This window comes from Epinephelus moara, chromosome 21 (assembly GCF_006386435.1).
Source record: "Epinephelus moara isolate mb chromosome 21, YSFRI_EMoa_1.0, whole genome shotgun sequence".
Taxonomy (NCBI): domain Eukaryota; kingdom Metazoa; phylum Chordata; class Actinopteri; order Perciformes; family Serranidae; genus Epinephelus; species Epinephelus moara.
In genome coordinates this window covers 18,949,141-18,963,955 of record NC_065526.1, presented here as the reverse complement: position 1 = coordinate 18,963,955, position 14,815 = coordinate 18,949,141, and the positions used below count along the sequence as shown (strand labels likewise).

The 14,815-nt window shown below is 40.7% G+C and overlaps 1 protein-coding gene across 1 annotated transcript in view; it reads right to left on the bottom strand.

Annotated features, from left to right (window-relative positions):
- tmtopsa (teleost multiple tissue opsin a) overlaps window positions 1-14,815 on the bottom strand; it is a 113,692-nt gene that overhangs the window by 26,894 nt on the left and 71,983 nt on the right. The window contains exon 3 of the mRNA XM_050032613.1: window positions 10,381-10,614. Within this exon, the coding sequence (XP_049888570.1) occupies window positions 10,381-10,614 (234 nt within the window). The remainder of the gene's footprint in view (window positions 1-10,380; window positions 10,615-14,815) is intronic.

Sequence of the window (14,815 nt, the reverse complement as noted above, 5' to 3'; positions counted from 1 at the left end):
CTGACGATTTGGGAGTTATGCCCTTTCGCTATCATTTTCATATTGACACAACATGATGGATATCGTTTTTGTGTCTGTACGTCCAGTGGCTGGGTCTCAGCGGTTAGCATTGGGGTCAGTACATCTGGCGCTGTGATCCGCGGAGGAATACACCGGTGAGCAGGCACAGGCACAGACGTAGCCTGTAAACAAAACTCAGCTGTTTATTTAGCCTAGCGATATCTCCGGACTACAGTAGCTGCAATGGACGACTTTGAACGCGATTTTGAGGAGTTTCTTGTAGCGGACACAGACCCAGAGCCATACCTGTTTGAGCCGGAGCATACAGATGAGGAACTTCCAGGTGTTGGATGCTGAGCGGGCGAGAAGAGAGGCTGAATCCTCCGGAGCGGCGGAACAGCAATGGGCCGAGGGGAGATGGAGGTCAGGGGAGGACTGGTGGTGTAGCTGTGGGGCTAGCTAACATATTCCTACGGAGGTGGAATCATTTTGCTGCACAGAATGGGATTCGGTGCTACCATCGTTGGGGAGATATATCATCAGGAGGAAAACCGCCGCAGAGAGTGCATCACAAGGAGTGAAAACTTTGCAGCAATCACTAAGTTAAACTGGAAATAATGCCCAGGCCTGCAGGAGCTGATGGACAGCTTTCAGTCAAGTGAGTAATATCGTCCGCGTCGTGTCTTCGTTTCCTTTTACCGGGTGACCTAGTGTACCTGTCCCAGAGCCAGCTGCAGCTGTTGCTCACCGGTGTATCCCTCCGCGCTGGACGTAAACACACTATAGTTCCGTGTATCAAACTTCTTCTAAAATGACTAAAAAGGACTCTCATTTTTTGAATTAATGTTTAAACATGTTTATTTTAAATGCACGTGCAGAAATGCCAGCTTCAGGGTTTCTGTAACGTTTATTTGTTCACTTTTACTGTAGGCAACGATATCCATCATGATACGTCACTCTGTCACCGCTGTGAGAAAAAATACATACCATCACAGCCCTAGTGTAACTCCACCCACAGTACCACTCTCTTCCAATTAGGCAACTTTGCCTTTGTTACCTTACTAGCCAGACGTTTGGTGCTGCTCAAGTGCAAGTCCCCAGTACCTCCTTCACACTCTATGGGTAAGGGAGGTCCTTAATTTTGTCAAACTGTAAAGAAGACTTGAATGACCATTTTTGGGTTCTTTGTTAAATGGAGGCATGTGAGAAAAACAAAGTTTCATTCAAGAATTTAACATAAATTGGGGTGAGTAATTTGTATAAAAAGGGTCCTTTGGGGAATGAAGCATTCCTTTAATACACCAGGTAGAAACACAAACAAATAGTCAATGTTATGGTGAATGCAGTCATAAGCTTTCTGCAAATGATAAGATCCTGTGAAGCAAAAATATTTATTGGAAACAAACAAAGTTTAAATTTTTTTTTTTCCAACCAGGATGTTTTATTCCAAGTTTCATTTTATGATGTGGACGAATCCTGTTCAAATTCCAGTTCTTCCCTGTGACGCTCGGTGCTGCTCTCCAAGCAAACAAACCCAGACAGCCAGAACAATCTCCAGCAGTCAAACCCCAAAATCCAATTTCTGATTAGCCATCGCTTAAGACGTTGCAGCATAAGGTTTCTGACAAGTGCTGTCATCTGCTTAGGTATGCTGGTGCTGTGTTCACGTCACATGTTCTGTAAATACAATCTGTCGGCAGGGAAATATGTGCGTGTCAACTTTCCTTTGGGAATAACAAGTAGGATCTGTGGACGTTTTTGCAGCTGCTGTTATCACACTCGTGGGGAAGTGGCTGTACAAACACAGGTAGACAGCATACAGTAGCTTTATTTTCACTGAGGTTGGCAACTCATTATTGGAATAATTGCTGTAGTGAATTTGTTTTAATATTCATAAATGATTTTGTTCCACTGATTAACACACGCTTTAACACTAAAGCAAACCCAACCTGAAAACAACACAGAGGCAGTAAGCAAAGTCAATTATGAAGTATCTAAACAAGTGGGTTGAATTAACCCGCAAGGGGGCCCCAGGGTGAAAATGAACTGTTGGCTTCTCCATTGTTTCACTCTGTGCATTATGTATGTGTTAGTAAATACTTAATGATAAGTTTGTGGTAGTTAGACTTTTCTTTAGGAATAAGCAACATGCAAGCACAGTAAAAACAGAAATAAAAAAGTCCTCAATAGAATGGAGCCTCAAATTTAGGTACCGACACAGGTGTCAACTTAAAGCCTTTATGATTGCAGTTTATATTGTGTTTTTGTGGTGCATACAAATTAAGAGTCGATCAGATTATCACAAATGAACTGCCACACAGTCAACCTGAAGCCCTCAGGCCAAACCCAAGGCAATTACTCCCCACCTTTTAGGTTTGTGACCCCTTTAAATGAGGCCAAGTGTACTTGTGGCACCAGCTGTAATCAGGTTATGACCTCAGTTCGGTCTTGAGTTGACATCAATTAAACCAAAAAGTGATTTCATTACCCCTCCATTAGATCGTTCCATTTGAATGATTTTTTGAGGCCTGAAGAGGAAAAAGTTCCATAATTTCAAAAAAGAAAACAAACAAAAGCAGTTTTATAGAACAGAAGTGTCTCAAAGTCAGTGGGGTGTTTTGAATAGGTGTTGGATTAGATGCCTGTAATAAGGTCTGTTAAGAAGATACATCAGTAGTCTGTTGACATCAGAATTTCATGTTGTGTGGATGTTACCATTATGATGCAGACGTTGGGTTTTGCTGTCTATACCCTATGACTAAATGTATGTGTATTGTATTGTATGTGTATTGTATGTCAAGATGGGACATTTGGCAGATGTTGGATTTTTGTTCAACTTGAAACCAACAAAATATCATTGTCATCTGCAGGCAGTATTCTACATCAAATTGATGTTGGCATTGGACACTGAAAACCTAAGGTGTTTGTGGCCGGCTGGGTCCTTGTGTTTATACTTGGGTTACACTGATTTGGTCGGCTTTAAAGAAAAGGATGCGGTACTATCGATTGACACAGCCTTGACCACTTGCTAGATCAGGTCACACTAAAAGGAAAGAATTTTGTAGAAGAGGTGAGCTTGCAAAATCGAATGACAAGTTGGAAGCTTAGCAAAGTGCGACCATGGTGTAGTTTCTTTATAGCCTAACGTTAGCGTTTTCACCTCTGGCGTTTGCTTAAAAAATTATCAAAGGAGTGTTCATTTGTGAAGATTATCTTGCTGAACTTTTGTTTGCTACACATCTTATTTTCTGCAATAATTCAAAATCCAATGGAAAAATCCCGTTGGCTTTTTGATGAGGGAATCATGGTGATGTTAATTTCTATGTTTGCCTACAAAAAGCATCATCCGAACAGCACTTTGTCCAGCCCTGTTATACTATATTGAATAAGTACTAAAGGGATAGCTCAGCCCAAAATACATATTTTTCCTCTTAGCTGTGGTGCTTCTCATCAGTCTAGATTGTTTTGGTGTGAGTTGCAGAGTGTTGGAGATATCAGCCATGGAGATGTCTGCCTTCTCTCTAATATAATGGAACTAGATGGCACTCAGCTTGTGGTGCTCAAAGCGCCAAAAAAAAAAAAAAAAAAAAAAAAAAAACATTTGGAAAAACAACATCAGTGTCTCTTTCCAGAAGTCATACGCAAGATAATCCACAGACCTTGTTGTGAGCAGTTTCATGTAGGAACTGTTTTCCTTCTGCAGAACTACACCCGTCAACCATATCACTGAGCAGAGGGAAGCGTGCAGTAGTTCGATGCTACAAGGGTAGATAGCATTGTTGAGCCAACTAATGTTACAGCTCAGCTGAGGATGCCATTAAGGTTTACATTGCATGCTGTCATGAACACGAGCCATGTCCACGAGTAGATGCACTATTCTTTCTTCAGGGTTATGCAATTGGTGGTTGTTGTTCGGTACTAATAAAATAGTTCCTACATGAAACTGCTCACAACAAGGTCTGTGGATTATCTTGAGTAACCAGGTCGTGATTTCTGGAAAGAGACATTGTATTTTTGATTTATTGTCCCTTTTTAATGAGCTAGAATGTTGTGATACTTCATCAATCAAGTCAACAAATGTGTTTTAGAATAATGTGTTTGAATCACTTTCAGGACTAAACTGTTGTAGCTGCCCCAGAAGTGACCTCCAGCTACTATGTTTAAAGCTCTCCAGTGAAACAAGAGATTTAAACAGAATTAATCATCATCATAGAAAACACAAGAAAATTAAGGCCAAGTTAAAAGTAACTGGAAATATCCATTAAACAATACCTGTCTTCCCAGTGTATCCTTCTGGGGCAGAACTGCATCTGTGCTCCTGCTGGTTAGGCAATGTGTCTCATTAAATCTGATTTGAATTCACCAAAGGCCTTGCTAGAAATAGCCTAATCTAATTTTCAGTTAAATGAATCTTGGATCCATTTTCCACCACTGTTCTGGACTCTAAGCTCCGTCTCGGCTGAACCTGAAATTACTAATTTAAAAAGCCTCAACCGAAGGAAACAAGCCTGTTTTTGTTGATTCCCTCAGTTGAATTAAATAACACAAACAGGCCAGAGTTGCACAATAGATGTGACTCTACTTTAGGTCTGCCGTAATTAATTATTTGCATACAAAGGCTGTGTGTCCCCAAGTTCATGATCAATAATTCAGTGTGTATGTACATCTACTTGTTAATCAGATGTGGATCTCCGCATGTTGGCCACTGGTGGCACAACCCGAGGACTGACTGATGAAACATGTCTGATGTTGGAGTTCACTTCCCAACCCCTGACTGCCTCTTGGCTTTCATCCTGTCTCCTGTCTCTCTGGCCCTCCAGCCAAAAAAGCACGAGAAGGGCCAGCGCTGTCTAGTTTGGGAGTTGACGGCCCCAAAAGTTTGTCTGTCTCTTCACTCAAACTTGTCACAGATGTACAGTCGAGAGTTTGCAGCATTTCTTTCACTGTTTTACTGAACTTTCAGGCCCTGAAAGTGTACTTTATTAAAAACATATTTTTTTTACTGTAAGTTATGTGATGCTCCATGAATACTTAATGTTCTGCAAAAGTTAGAGCAGTTAAGATCATTTAACATCTGAGATTTTTCTTTTTCTTATTGCACTTCATTTGGTGTGAAGTAGGCAGGACTCACTGAGAACAAACTGATATTGCATATTTCTGTGCACCTATTAGGATTTAACACCATTTGAATGTCAGTCAGATCTGATTAACCACACACACAGTCCTGATAATACAGGATTTATACTTCTGCGTCGAAACTAATCTACATTGACACAGAGCCAAAGCCGTAGTCTGACGTGCACCTCCCCAGAAATTTAACTACACGTCATGGCGACGCAGACCTTCTGTCTGTTTGTAAGCTGAAACCATTTCCCTCAGTGGAAACAAAGCTTTTAATTTCCCTTTAATTTAACAGATTACAAACAATAAATTGTGAAGACAATAAAGCCTCCACAAAAATAGCATTTTAAGTCTTGTGTGTGATTTATCCTTCAGGGATTTACACTTTGGGATTAATCCTGGCTTCATATGAGCAGAGGAAATCTCCACAAGTCCCTAGGCTAATTTATACAATGTGAAATGCCATAGGCTTGTGCAAATAACGTTAGCACGTTGTATTTGTTTGGAAAACGTGTTTGGTATAAGACAGTTGTTTTGTCGGTGAATCTTGTGAGTTGTAATGGAGCCAAATATTGTAACGTTACCTTTGTTAAATGTTGCTGTTGTCCCTGGCTTCATATGAGAAGAGGAAAAGTCCGCTAGCAGCTTGGCTAATTTATGTAAAATGCCATAGGCTTGTGCTAAAAACATTAGCATGTTGTATTTGTGGGGAAAATGTGTCCAGATAAAGACAAGTGCTTTGTCTCTGAATGCTGCGAGTTATAGTGAAGCTGGTTTGTGTACTTGTGTTTGAAATTGTCGCTATTAAACAATGTTTACTGTGTGTTTTGGATGTGTTTTCAATCAACTAAACTTTAAAGCACTTCACAGAAACCCTGTCGATGACTACTGTTTTGGAGGTGTAACTGCAGAGTGACACAGACACACCACCGCACAAGTATTAATGCCATATAAATATAGGCGTAGGCGTAGGCTCTGCATTGAGCTGATGCACAAGTATAAATCCCGCTTAAGGCAGATTAGTCAAGAATATTTTAAGGAGTAGTTAGATATTTTGGGAAATACACTTATTAGCTTTCTGGTGGATAATTTGATGTGATGTGTTAGATATTAGTTAGATATTAGTGTTTTTTAACACATTTTTTGAATGAAAAATATAAATATACATTTCTGCTTTAACAGTTTTACTCAATTAAAATAAAAAGTATAGTGCAGCTGGTCAGCTTTAAAGCCTGCTCAGATTCAGTTTTACTAGGAACTTACTTAGCTTTCCCACTTTGTTAAAGTGCAGTAAACAAAACATGCTTATATCTAAAGTGCAGCTTAAACAATTTTACTCACCTCCAATGGCGTTGATTATTTCTTTAGCGCGATGGTCAGGGAAACGCTCTTTCTTTTTAAACGACGACGATATTGTAGTTTGCACCAGATTGCTTTTTCTAGTCGTGCCGGTTAACGTTCAAACTCGGGTGGTGTCGCTTTAGATGTGTTAGCATGTTAGACGTGTTTCCAAGTACATACCCGACTGCTGTTCTGCAGTGTCGGCACAGTGCTTTTGTCTTGTCCACTTGTTTATTTCCATCTTCGTATTTTACCCTGAAACCAAAGTGTTCCCGAACGGAGGACTTAAGGTTTGCAGGTGGGTCTTCAGGTTCGTCAGGCTCACTTGCCATGTTGTCAAAATGCGAGAATGCACTGCACAAAGTGAAAGCGGAGATTATAATATCCATTAAATATTAGGCTACAGCCAGGAGCATCTTAGCTTAGCCGCTTAGCTTAGCTTGGCTCTGTTCAAAGGTAACACAATACGCCTACTAGGGATGTACACAGTGACAGGGCTAACTGTTCGCATCACATCAATCAATCAATCAATCAATCAAACTCAGAGGAGAGAGGCTCTAAGATCTTGTAGAGCTGCGTCTAACTTAGCAGAAAGTTTGCAGATGTTTCTTATGTTAACTTTGAATGAATGGTCTAATATAAAGCTGGTTGTTCAGTAACTGAATTTCAAATTGCACTTGTTTTGCTTCAGAAAAAGAAAGGAAAACTTATTGCAAAAGAAAGGCATAAATAATCCAGGTCCAGGCACTCAAGATGGTTTTAAAAATGTAAAAGGCCTTTATTTCAACAGGCTAGAAACATTAAAAATACACCAACAGGTATTGGCTTGTGCCTTCCTCAGGGTGTGAGGAGGTTATTTATGCCTTTTGTTTTTGGTAATAAGTTTTCTTCCCTGTTTTTGAAGCGCTGTTGGTTTGAGGTACACCAGCAGCGCTCCTGCTTAGTTTTCATGCACTTGTTTTGCATTGTTGGCCAATTTACATTGCTACTCTGGGGTGGCTCTGGCTCAGAGGTAAGGTGGGTCATCCTATAATTGGAAGATCAGTGCTTCTATCTATCCACAGCTCCTCCAGTCTGCATGTCGAAGTATCGTTGGGCAAGATATTGAGCCCCAACTTGCTCCCAATGGCTGTTTTGTTGGTGTGTGATTGTATATTAATGGTGAGGCAGTAGGCACTGTGTATGGTAGTCTCGGCCACCAGTGTATGAATGGGTGAATGTGATATTTAGTGTAGAAAGCACTTTGAGTGGTCGGAAGACTAAAAAGGCACTACACAAGGGCAGGTCCATTTACTGTGTATTCTTACATCAGACTTTTTTTACTCTGTATAATAATCTATAATAATTTAATGTGAGTACCGACCATAAAAATGACTTTAAATGCCCATCACTACCACCTTCAGGCATCTCTAAAGAATATTAAAACATTATATCTCATCTGATGAATAGATATTAAAATGTAGAAATGCAGATGCTTTACACAGGGTTATGTGTTGTGCTATTTCTTAGTTGAGAGCAACTTCCTGGAATCTCTGCGTGTTGCTGAGCTAAGCGGCTGCTGATTGTAGTGTTATATTTCACAGACAAGTGGTATTGATCTTCTCATCTGACTCTGTAGCCTATTTTCCAAAATGTCAGACCTTTTTTTTTTTTTTGAAGGTGACAGGTAAATCCTTGAAACACTTGATATGAAGCTACATTTTTAATATTTATACAAATGAAGTGTCACATTTTAAATTAATGCACAAACTGAGAGAAAAGGTGTTATGTTCAGCTGTTAATAGAGATAATCCTCAAGGCTCTATGCTAACTTCTTTCCCCAAGGAGTGTATGTGCTCCTAAATGAAAACAATTTAGAGCACAGTTCAAGTAACACAGAGTTTAATAACAAACAATGTATTACATACATATTAATATTGCATGTGCATTTATGTGACCCTTCTTTTTGTGTGCAATTATGATGTAAAAACCAGTGGACTATGGAAGTGAAAGTATGTAGACCCCAGTGGTGATTGCTGGTCTTTCAAACAGGAGAAGCTCACTTTAAGTTTACATCATAAAATTTGTCATATTGTAGCGAGGCAGTAACTTATAAAAGGAACATTTAATTGAAGCCCTTTTTCAACCACACTCATGCCATAGAGCCACAGCAAAACACACCTCAAAGATTTTCAGATGGGTTTACAAATGTTGAAAATGAACTATATGGCTTATGGAAATAAGGAACTCCGGACGGCACTCTGTCAGAAGACTCCACTCGCAAATATCCGCATGGGACTGAGCTCAAAATGCGACGATGTCGGTGTGTATTTCCAAAGCGCTGTCAATCACAAAGGGTTTCAGCCTTAGACAGTTCCTCCAATCATCATGCATACACCGAGCATCCTCTCCCACCTCTCCATTAAGTCCCAGGGAAGCTGAGCCTCCCTGGAAATGACGATTTTGTCATATTTATCCAATGAGCGTCTCGCTTTGCTGCATGAAAAAACCTGCTCAGCGCTGTCTCATAGGAAAGCTTGGAGGCTCCGTGTCCACCGTGCTGACATGAGAATCTATGACAGGGAGGTCGCGTTTGAAAACTGGTGATAAACGGCTGACGTTTGAACATCATAGTCATGATGTTACTGTGTGTACGTGTGTTTACTATTTGTGCACTAGCACATACATGGCATTGTTTTCAACATTTTGCGCCAGTTTGCAATAAATTTATATGTTCTCCCTCCGCTCACTCTAGTGGACATTTAAGTGACCGCGGAGGTCACTGTAGCTTCGCCAACGTTGTTTTCAGCCGCCCTGTTGTTACTAGCCACTATGCTAATGCTGACATTAGCTACCTCAGTTAAAGTAATGTAAAGCCTCATTAATTGACCTTGGAGTTAATTTTTTCGGGATGTCTGCGCTTATAACGTTAACACATAGCCTGTCGTACCACTACTTTTTTTGAGTGTTGTTCACTTTTCTCTCTTCTGTGATTGGTGCATTATGACTTGTGGAATTGTGGGACTTGTAGTTTTATAGGTTGTAATTTTTACTCTCAAACTGTGCTTGTAAATTATTTTTCTGGTTTGCACATATCTACATTTAGAGGCGAATGCAAGTGAAATACGCACATTATAGAGCCCTGCACCTGATGAGAAATGAGCCAGTCATATGACATGTGCTCACTGGGTCAGTTTTATTTACCTCCACACAGACAAATTATAATTAAATATAATAAAGTAGTAGAGCAGATAAACATAATAACCGTCCCAGGCTGCTTATAACAACAAGCTCAAAATAGGAGCTCCAAATTAAAGATAATAACTCCCGTAATTCATCATACTGTCTAAAGTGGGCACGGGCCAAGGTTAATTGAGTCCTGCTGTGAGACTAATTATTAACACTTCAGACAATGGGTGCCTTCATGACACTGTAGATACCTCCTGTGGTTTGACAAACAGCCAGTACGTACCAGGAACTGGTTAGGATCACATGATTGGGTTAGGTGATTACGGAGTATATTAGATTTGTCCAACGTGGCCTGAAATGCACCTCAAATGCAACACGAGGACCCGGACGCCTATCTCTTATTATGGAGTTGTTGATGTTTTATAAGACAGCTGAATACTGGACCCTGTGATGCTGCTTGATACATTTGTTTCCTCAAATCTGAAACAAACAGCCAGATTCATATGTGGGAAACCACCTTCTTATTCATCATCTGCACACAGGTACATGATTTAGATTATTCAGTGTCAAGCAGGTGCTGGAATAACAGCTGACGGGAGAATAAAACAATGACTCGGTTCCATGATATCAAATCAAAACAATCCAGATGATTTGCCTGAGTGGGCAGGATGATCTCCGCCTGCTGCTCATTGACAGCCAAAGATAAAAAGCACTGACCCTGAGCCACAGCCCTCCCTCCCCCCTCCTCACCTGTTTATTCATGAAGACATAGATGACTGGGTTGATGACCGTGCTCGTCTTGGCCAGGATCGAGGGGATGATGCTCGCCACGGGTGTGACCAGGCCGGGTGGCCCGAAGGTGGCCAGCAGGGCCATGATGCCGTACGGCAGCCAGCACAGCAGGTAGCAGATCACCATGATCACAACCATGAATAACACACGCTGCTCACGTTTCCTGCTCATCGATGCGTTGATCCCGCTCACCTGGAGACAGCGAGGAAAAGAGAAAGAGGAGAAGAGGATGAGAAATAAGACTTCGATGAGCTCGCAATGACACAAGGGGTTTTTGAGTTTTGCTGCTACGAGGCATCTGAATTTCCCTGATGGGAGAGAGAAATTGTTGGAGGAGGATGAGGAGGAGAGTCTAGGAAATGAAATGCAGGAGTGACAGAATAGAGTGCAGGTCAGACAGGGTGAAGTGAGAGATTGAGAGGTGAATAGAGAGGCAGAGAGAGCGGCACACAGACAGAAGGGCAGGAAGGGGCAATTCATCTCTACATCTACAGAGGGACTCTAATCAGCGAGGAGACAGAAGGCAGGAGAACAAGAAAATGACAGAGAGCACTTTGACATTTCCTGGAAATCAAATGAGACGGAATAACAACACAAATATTAAGTGGTGCAATACAATAGACGGAAACACACACACACTGTTTTCTGACACACACACAGTGTTGTTCTCTCAAATTATTATTATTACAGCTGTGGTTTATTGTAAATTTGTCCATCATTCCCATCTGTAATAACATTATATTCAACCAGGAAGGCAGTAGATTGAAATTTGTAGACATGTATACATACAGAAGAAGATATCTACTATTTCATGTCTATCTGATAAGTTTAGTGCAGCGACACTTGGCTGCATTTCTATTTGTTGGTAAGTAGATGTAGGTTGTAACAGCTGTCACACTGTGAGATAGTCATCACAAACTTCAGACACTATCAGAATTTTATTCCAGGCTGTCTTTGATCACAAGACTGTGAAGATCCTTGAACCTTTCTCACTGTGCGACTAAGGGCCGCTGTTTTAGAGCCACGACCAAAGATATCGCCACGTTTCTTCCATGTTTGTCATCTTTCGTCTGGGACAACCCAAAATTGAGCAGTGTATACTGGACTTAAAGAAGGGTTTAAAGAAACACAAACGACTCCAAGTGTTCTTTCCCTGAGTGGGGAGTTAAAATGGGTTCAGCCTGATCTTTCTCCAGTGCTGACACAGCACCAGATAGATCTGGCTATGTGAGAGTAGTCGGTGGCAAAAACAAGCACTTTTAATGGAAGTACATTATTGGTGCACAATTGTTTGCAGCCCGTTTTGCAACTGCCATTTGTAGCGCTCTCTCCCAATTCTAGACCAGTCTCAAAAACTGTTGTCTCCATTACTCAGTTAGACACAAAAACATAGGAAAATGGGCTCCAGGTGGAAAAAAACTGAAGTACAGCCAGTCACCTTCACATGAACAAACTTGCAAACTTACAAACAACTTAACTCTCCACAAACTTGAGGAGTCTCCATGTGTGTCTCTGCCTCATGGCCACATGTCAGCAGCTGTCACTTGACTTCATCGCCATGGAGACACACACCGACAGGAAGCTGCTTTCACAGAAGGCTCCTGCTGTGGCAAGTTCTCTTTTTCCTTTCCTTTTTTTTTGTACAGCGGGTGAAGTGAAGCGATGGTATTCTATGAAAGATATACTGTGTACACTGATGCACACACACAAGTAAATTACTCAGGCAGAAAAACAGCATGACTTAGAACAAAAAAACTCCTGAGGGTCCAGTGATCAGTTGTCATCACTCCCATAACAGCTAATCATGAAGAGCTAGAATTACTGCCTGGCAAGTGTATGCCTCCATGAACCTGTCACCTTGCAGTTACAGTTTGCATCCATGTCTGTGAAAACATGAACCTAGAAGATACAATCGGCACAGTTTCAAGATGGACACCCAAGATTATGGTCACTAATTCAGTGTCTGATCAAATGCGTCCCCTTCTGTTCTGATTTGTTTTGATGTTGAATAATGGTATAGAAAAGTGTTTGTGTCGAACATTATGATGTCACAGTGAAGTTGAACTTTGACCTTTTGGATATGAAATTTCATCACTTTATCATTTTATCCTATGAGAAATGTGTGTGAATTTTTGTTATGATTAGTGTATAAATTCTTGAGATATGGCCAAAAACATTTTTGTAAGGTCATACTGACCCTGACCTTTGACTTTCGATTAACAAAGTATAATCAGTTCATCACTGAGTCAAAGTGGACGTTTGTGCCAAATCTGAGGAAATTCCCTCAAAGGCTTCTTGAAATTTTGCATTGACAAGAATTAAAAGGAAGCACGGAACAGTGACCTTGACCTTTGACCACCATCTGATCAGTTCGTGGTTGAGTCCACATGGAGATACCGTGTTCATGAAAATGCGACAGACGAGGTAATAGTGACCTTGACTTTTCACCTTTGACCAACAAATTCTAATCAGTTCATCCTTGACTCACAGTGAACGTTTGTGCCAGATTTGAAGAGATTCCTTCAAGGTGTTGAGATATCTTGTTTACAAGACTGAGACAGATGCAAGGTCACAGTGACTTTGACCTTTGATCTTTGGTCACTGACGTCATCAAAAAAAAAAATCTGTCAAGGTGTTCTTAAGATACCATGTTTTTGAGAATGTTACAGATGGTGTCATAATGATCTTGACCTTTCACCTTTGGCCACCAAAATCTAGGCAGTTCATCCTTGACTCAAAGTGAATGTTTGTGCCAAATATGAAAAATAATCCCTCAAGGGAGTTTTTGTTTTCGAGATATAGCTTTCACAAGAATGAGACAGACAAAGTCACAGGGACCTTGACCTTTGTCTTAATCAGTGTATGAATTCTTGAGCATGGCTAAAAACATGCTTTGTGAGGTCACATTGACCTTGACCTTTGGCCTATGACAACCAAAATTTTAATCTGTTGTTATTTCCCTTAAGGTGCTCTTGAGATACTGTGTTTATGAGAATACGACAGACGAAGTCATGGTGACCCTGACCTTTCACCTTTGACCACTGACATCTAATCAGTACATCCCAGACTTAAGTCCAGGATGTCGAGTGTAGACAAGTGAACGTTTGTGCCATATTTTAAGAAATTCCCTTGAGGTGTTTTGGAGATACCTCATTCACGAGAATGAGAAGCATGCAAGATAACAGTGACCTTGACCATATTCACCAAAATCTTATCAGTTCAAGTGGACATTTTTCTCAAATTTGAAGAAATTCTTCAAATTCTTGAGATATTGTGTTCACGAGAACAGGATGTATGGACAGGTGGGTTGGACCATAGACATATATACATAGACGCCGCATTGACTGCCGCTGCCTATTGGAGCCGACGTCCTAGCCTGCTGCCATCTTGGATGGGTCTCGCTTCGTCTCCACAGGCATTCACTTCTATTGAGGAAGGAGCTGTATGCACAAGTAAAATAGAATAACTCACTGAATTTTCAACTGATTTTCACGTGGTTTGGTTTGTTACAAACGGCACATATGTAGTTATGATACAGGATGCTTTCGTACATTAAAAATGCGGGATTTCATGCTTTAATACTTTCTGCAGATAGCAACAGCACGTTATTTAGGTTACAACACAGTTCTTTTATTCACCTCATATATATATATATATATATATATATATATATATATTAGGGATGTAACGATTACCGATATTACGGTAAATTTCGGTTAATTTTTACACGGTAAGAATTACCATTTGTGTTTAAATTAATTGCATTATCGCGGTGGATTATCAGGACATGTAATAACAGTCTCATTTAAGTCTCGCGATGCAGGCGCTGCGTGAATGCGTAGCATGTGTAAACACAAAATGAAAACATGGCGGAAGGTGGTGATAGCGCACTCAGGACAACCGTATCTGTCCTCCTAAACGGCGACTAGGTTTTCCGTTTTCGTTTAAGACACTTAGGAGCTAATACTAGCTGATTAGCTAATAGCCGTATTAACAGCTATGTTGCTAATGTTAAGTGTTTCAAAACGAAACGGAGCTGAAAACACTGAGCGGAGCCAACAGAATATAAACCGACGTAACGTAACGCTAATTGAGATCAANCCGAGGGACAGCTGGTGGAGGACAACTATCCTGTGTGCAGAACATGCAGAAAGAAAGTTGCTGTCCTCCTAAATGGTGACTAGGTTTTCTATTTTCGTTTGAGACACTAGCTGAGTAGCTAATAGCTGTATTAGCAGCTATGTTGCTAACGTTAAGCGTTTCAAAACGAAACAGAGCTGAAAACACTGAGCGGAGCCGACAGAATATAAACCAACGTAACGCTAATTGAGATCAACTATGATTGAATCACTGTGATTATGGTTATTGTATGGCGAGCTAGAATCGATATAGA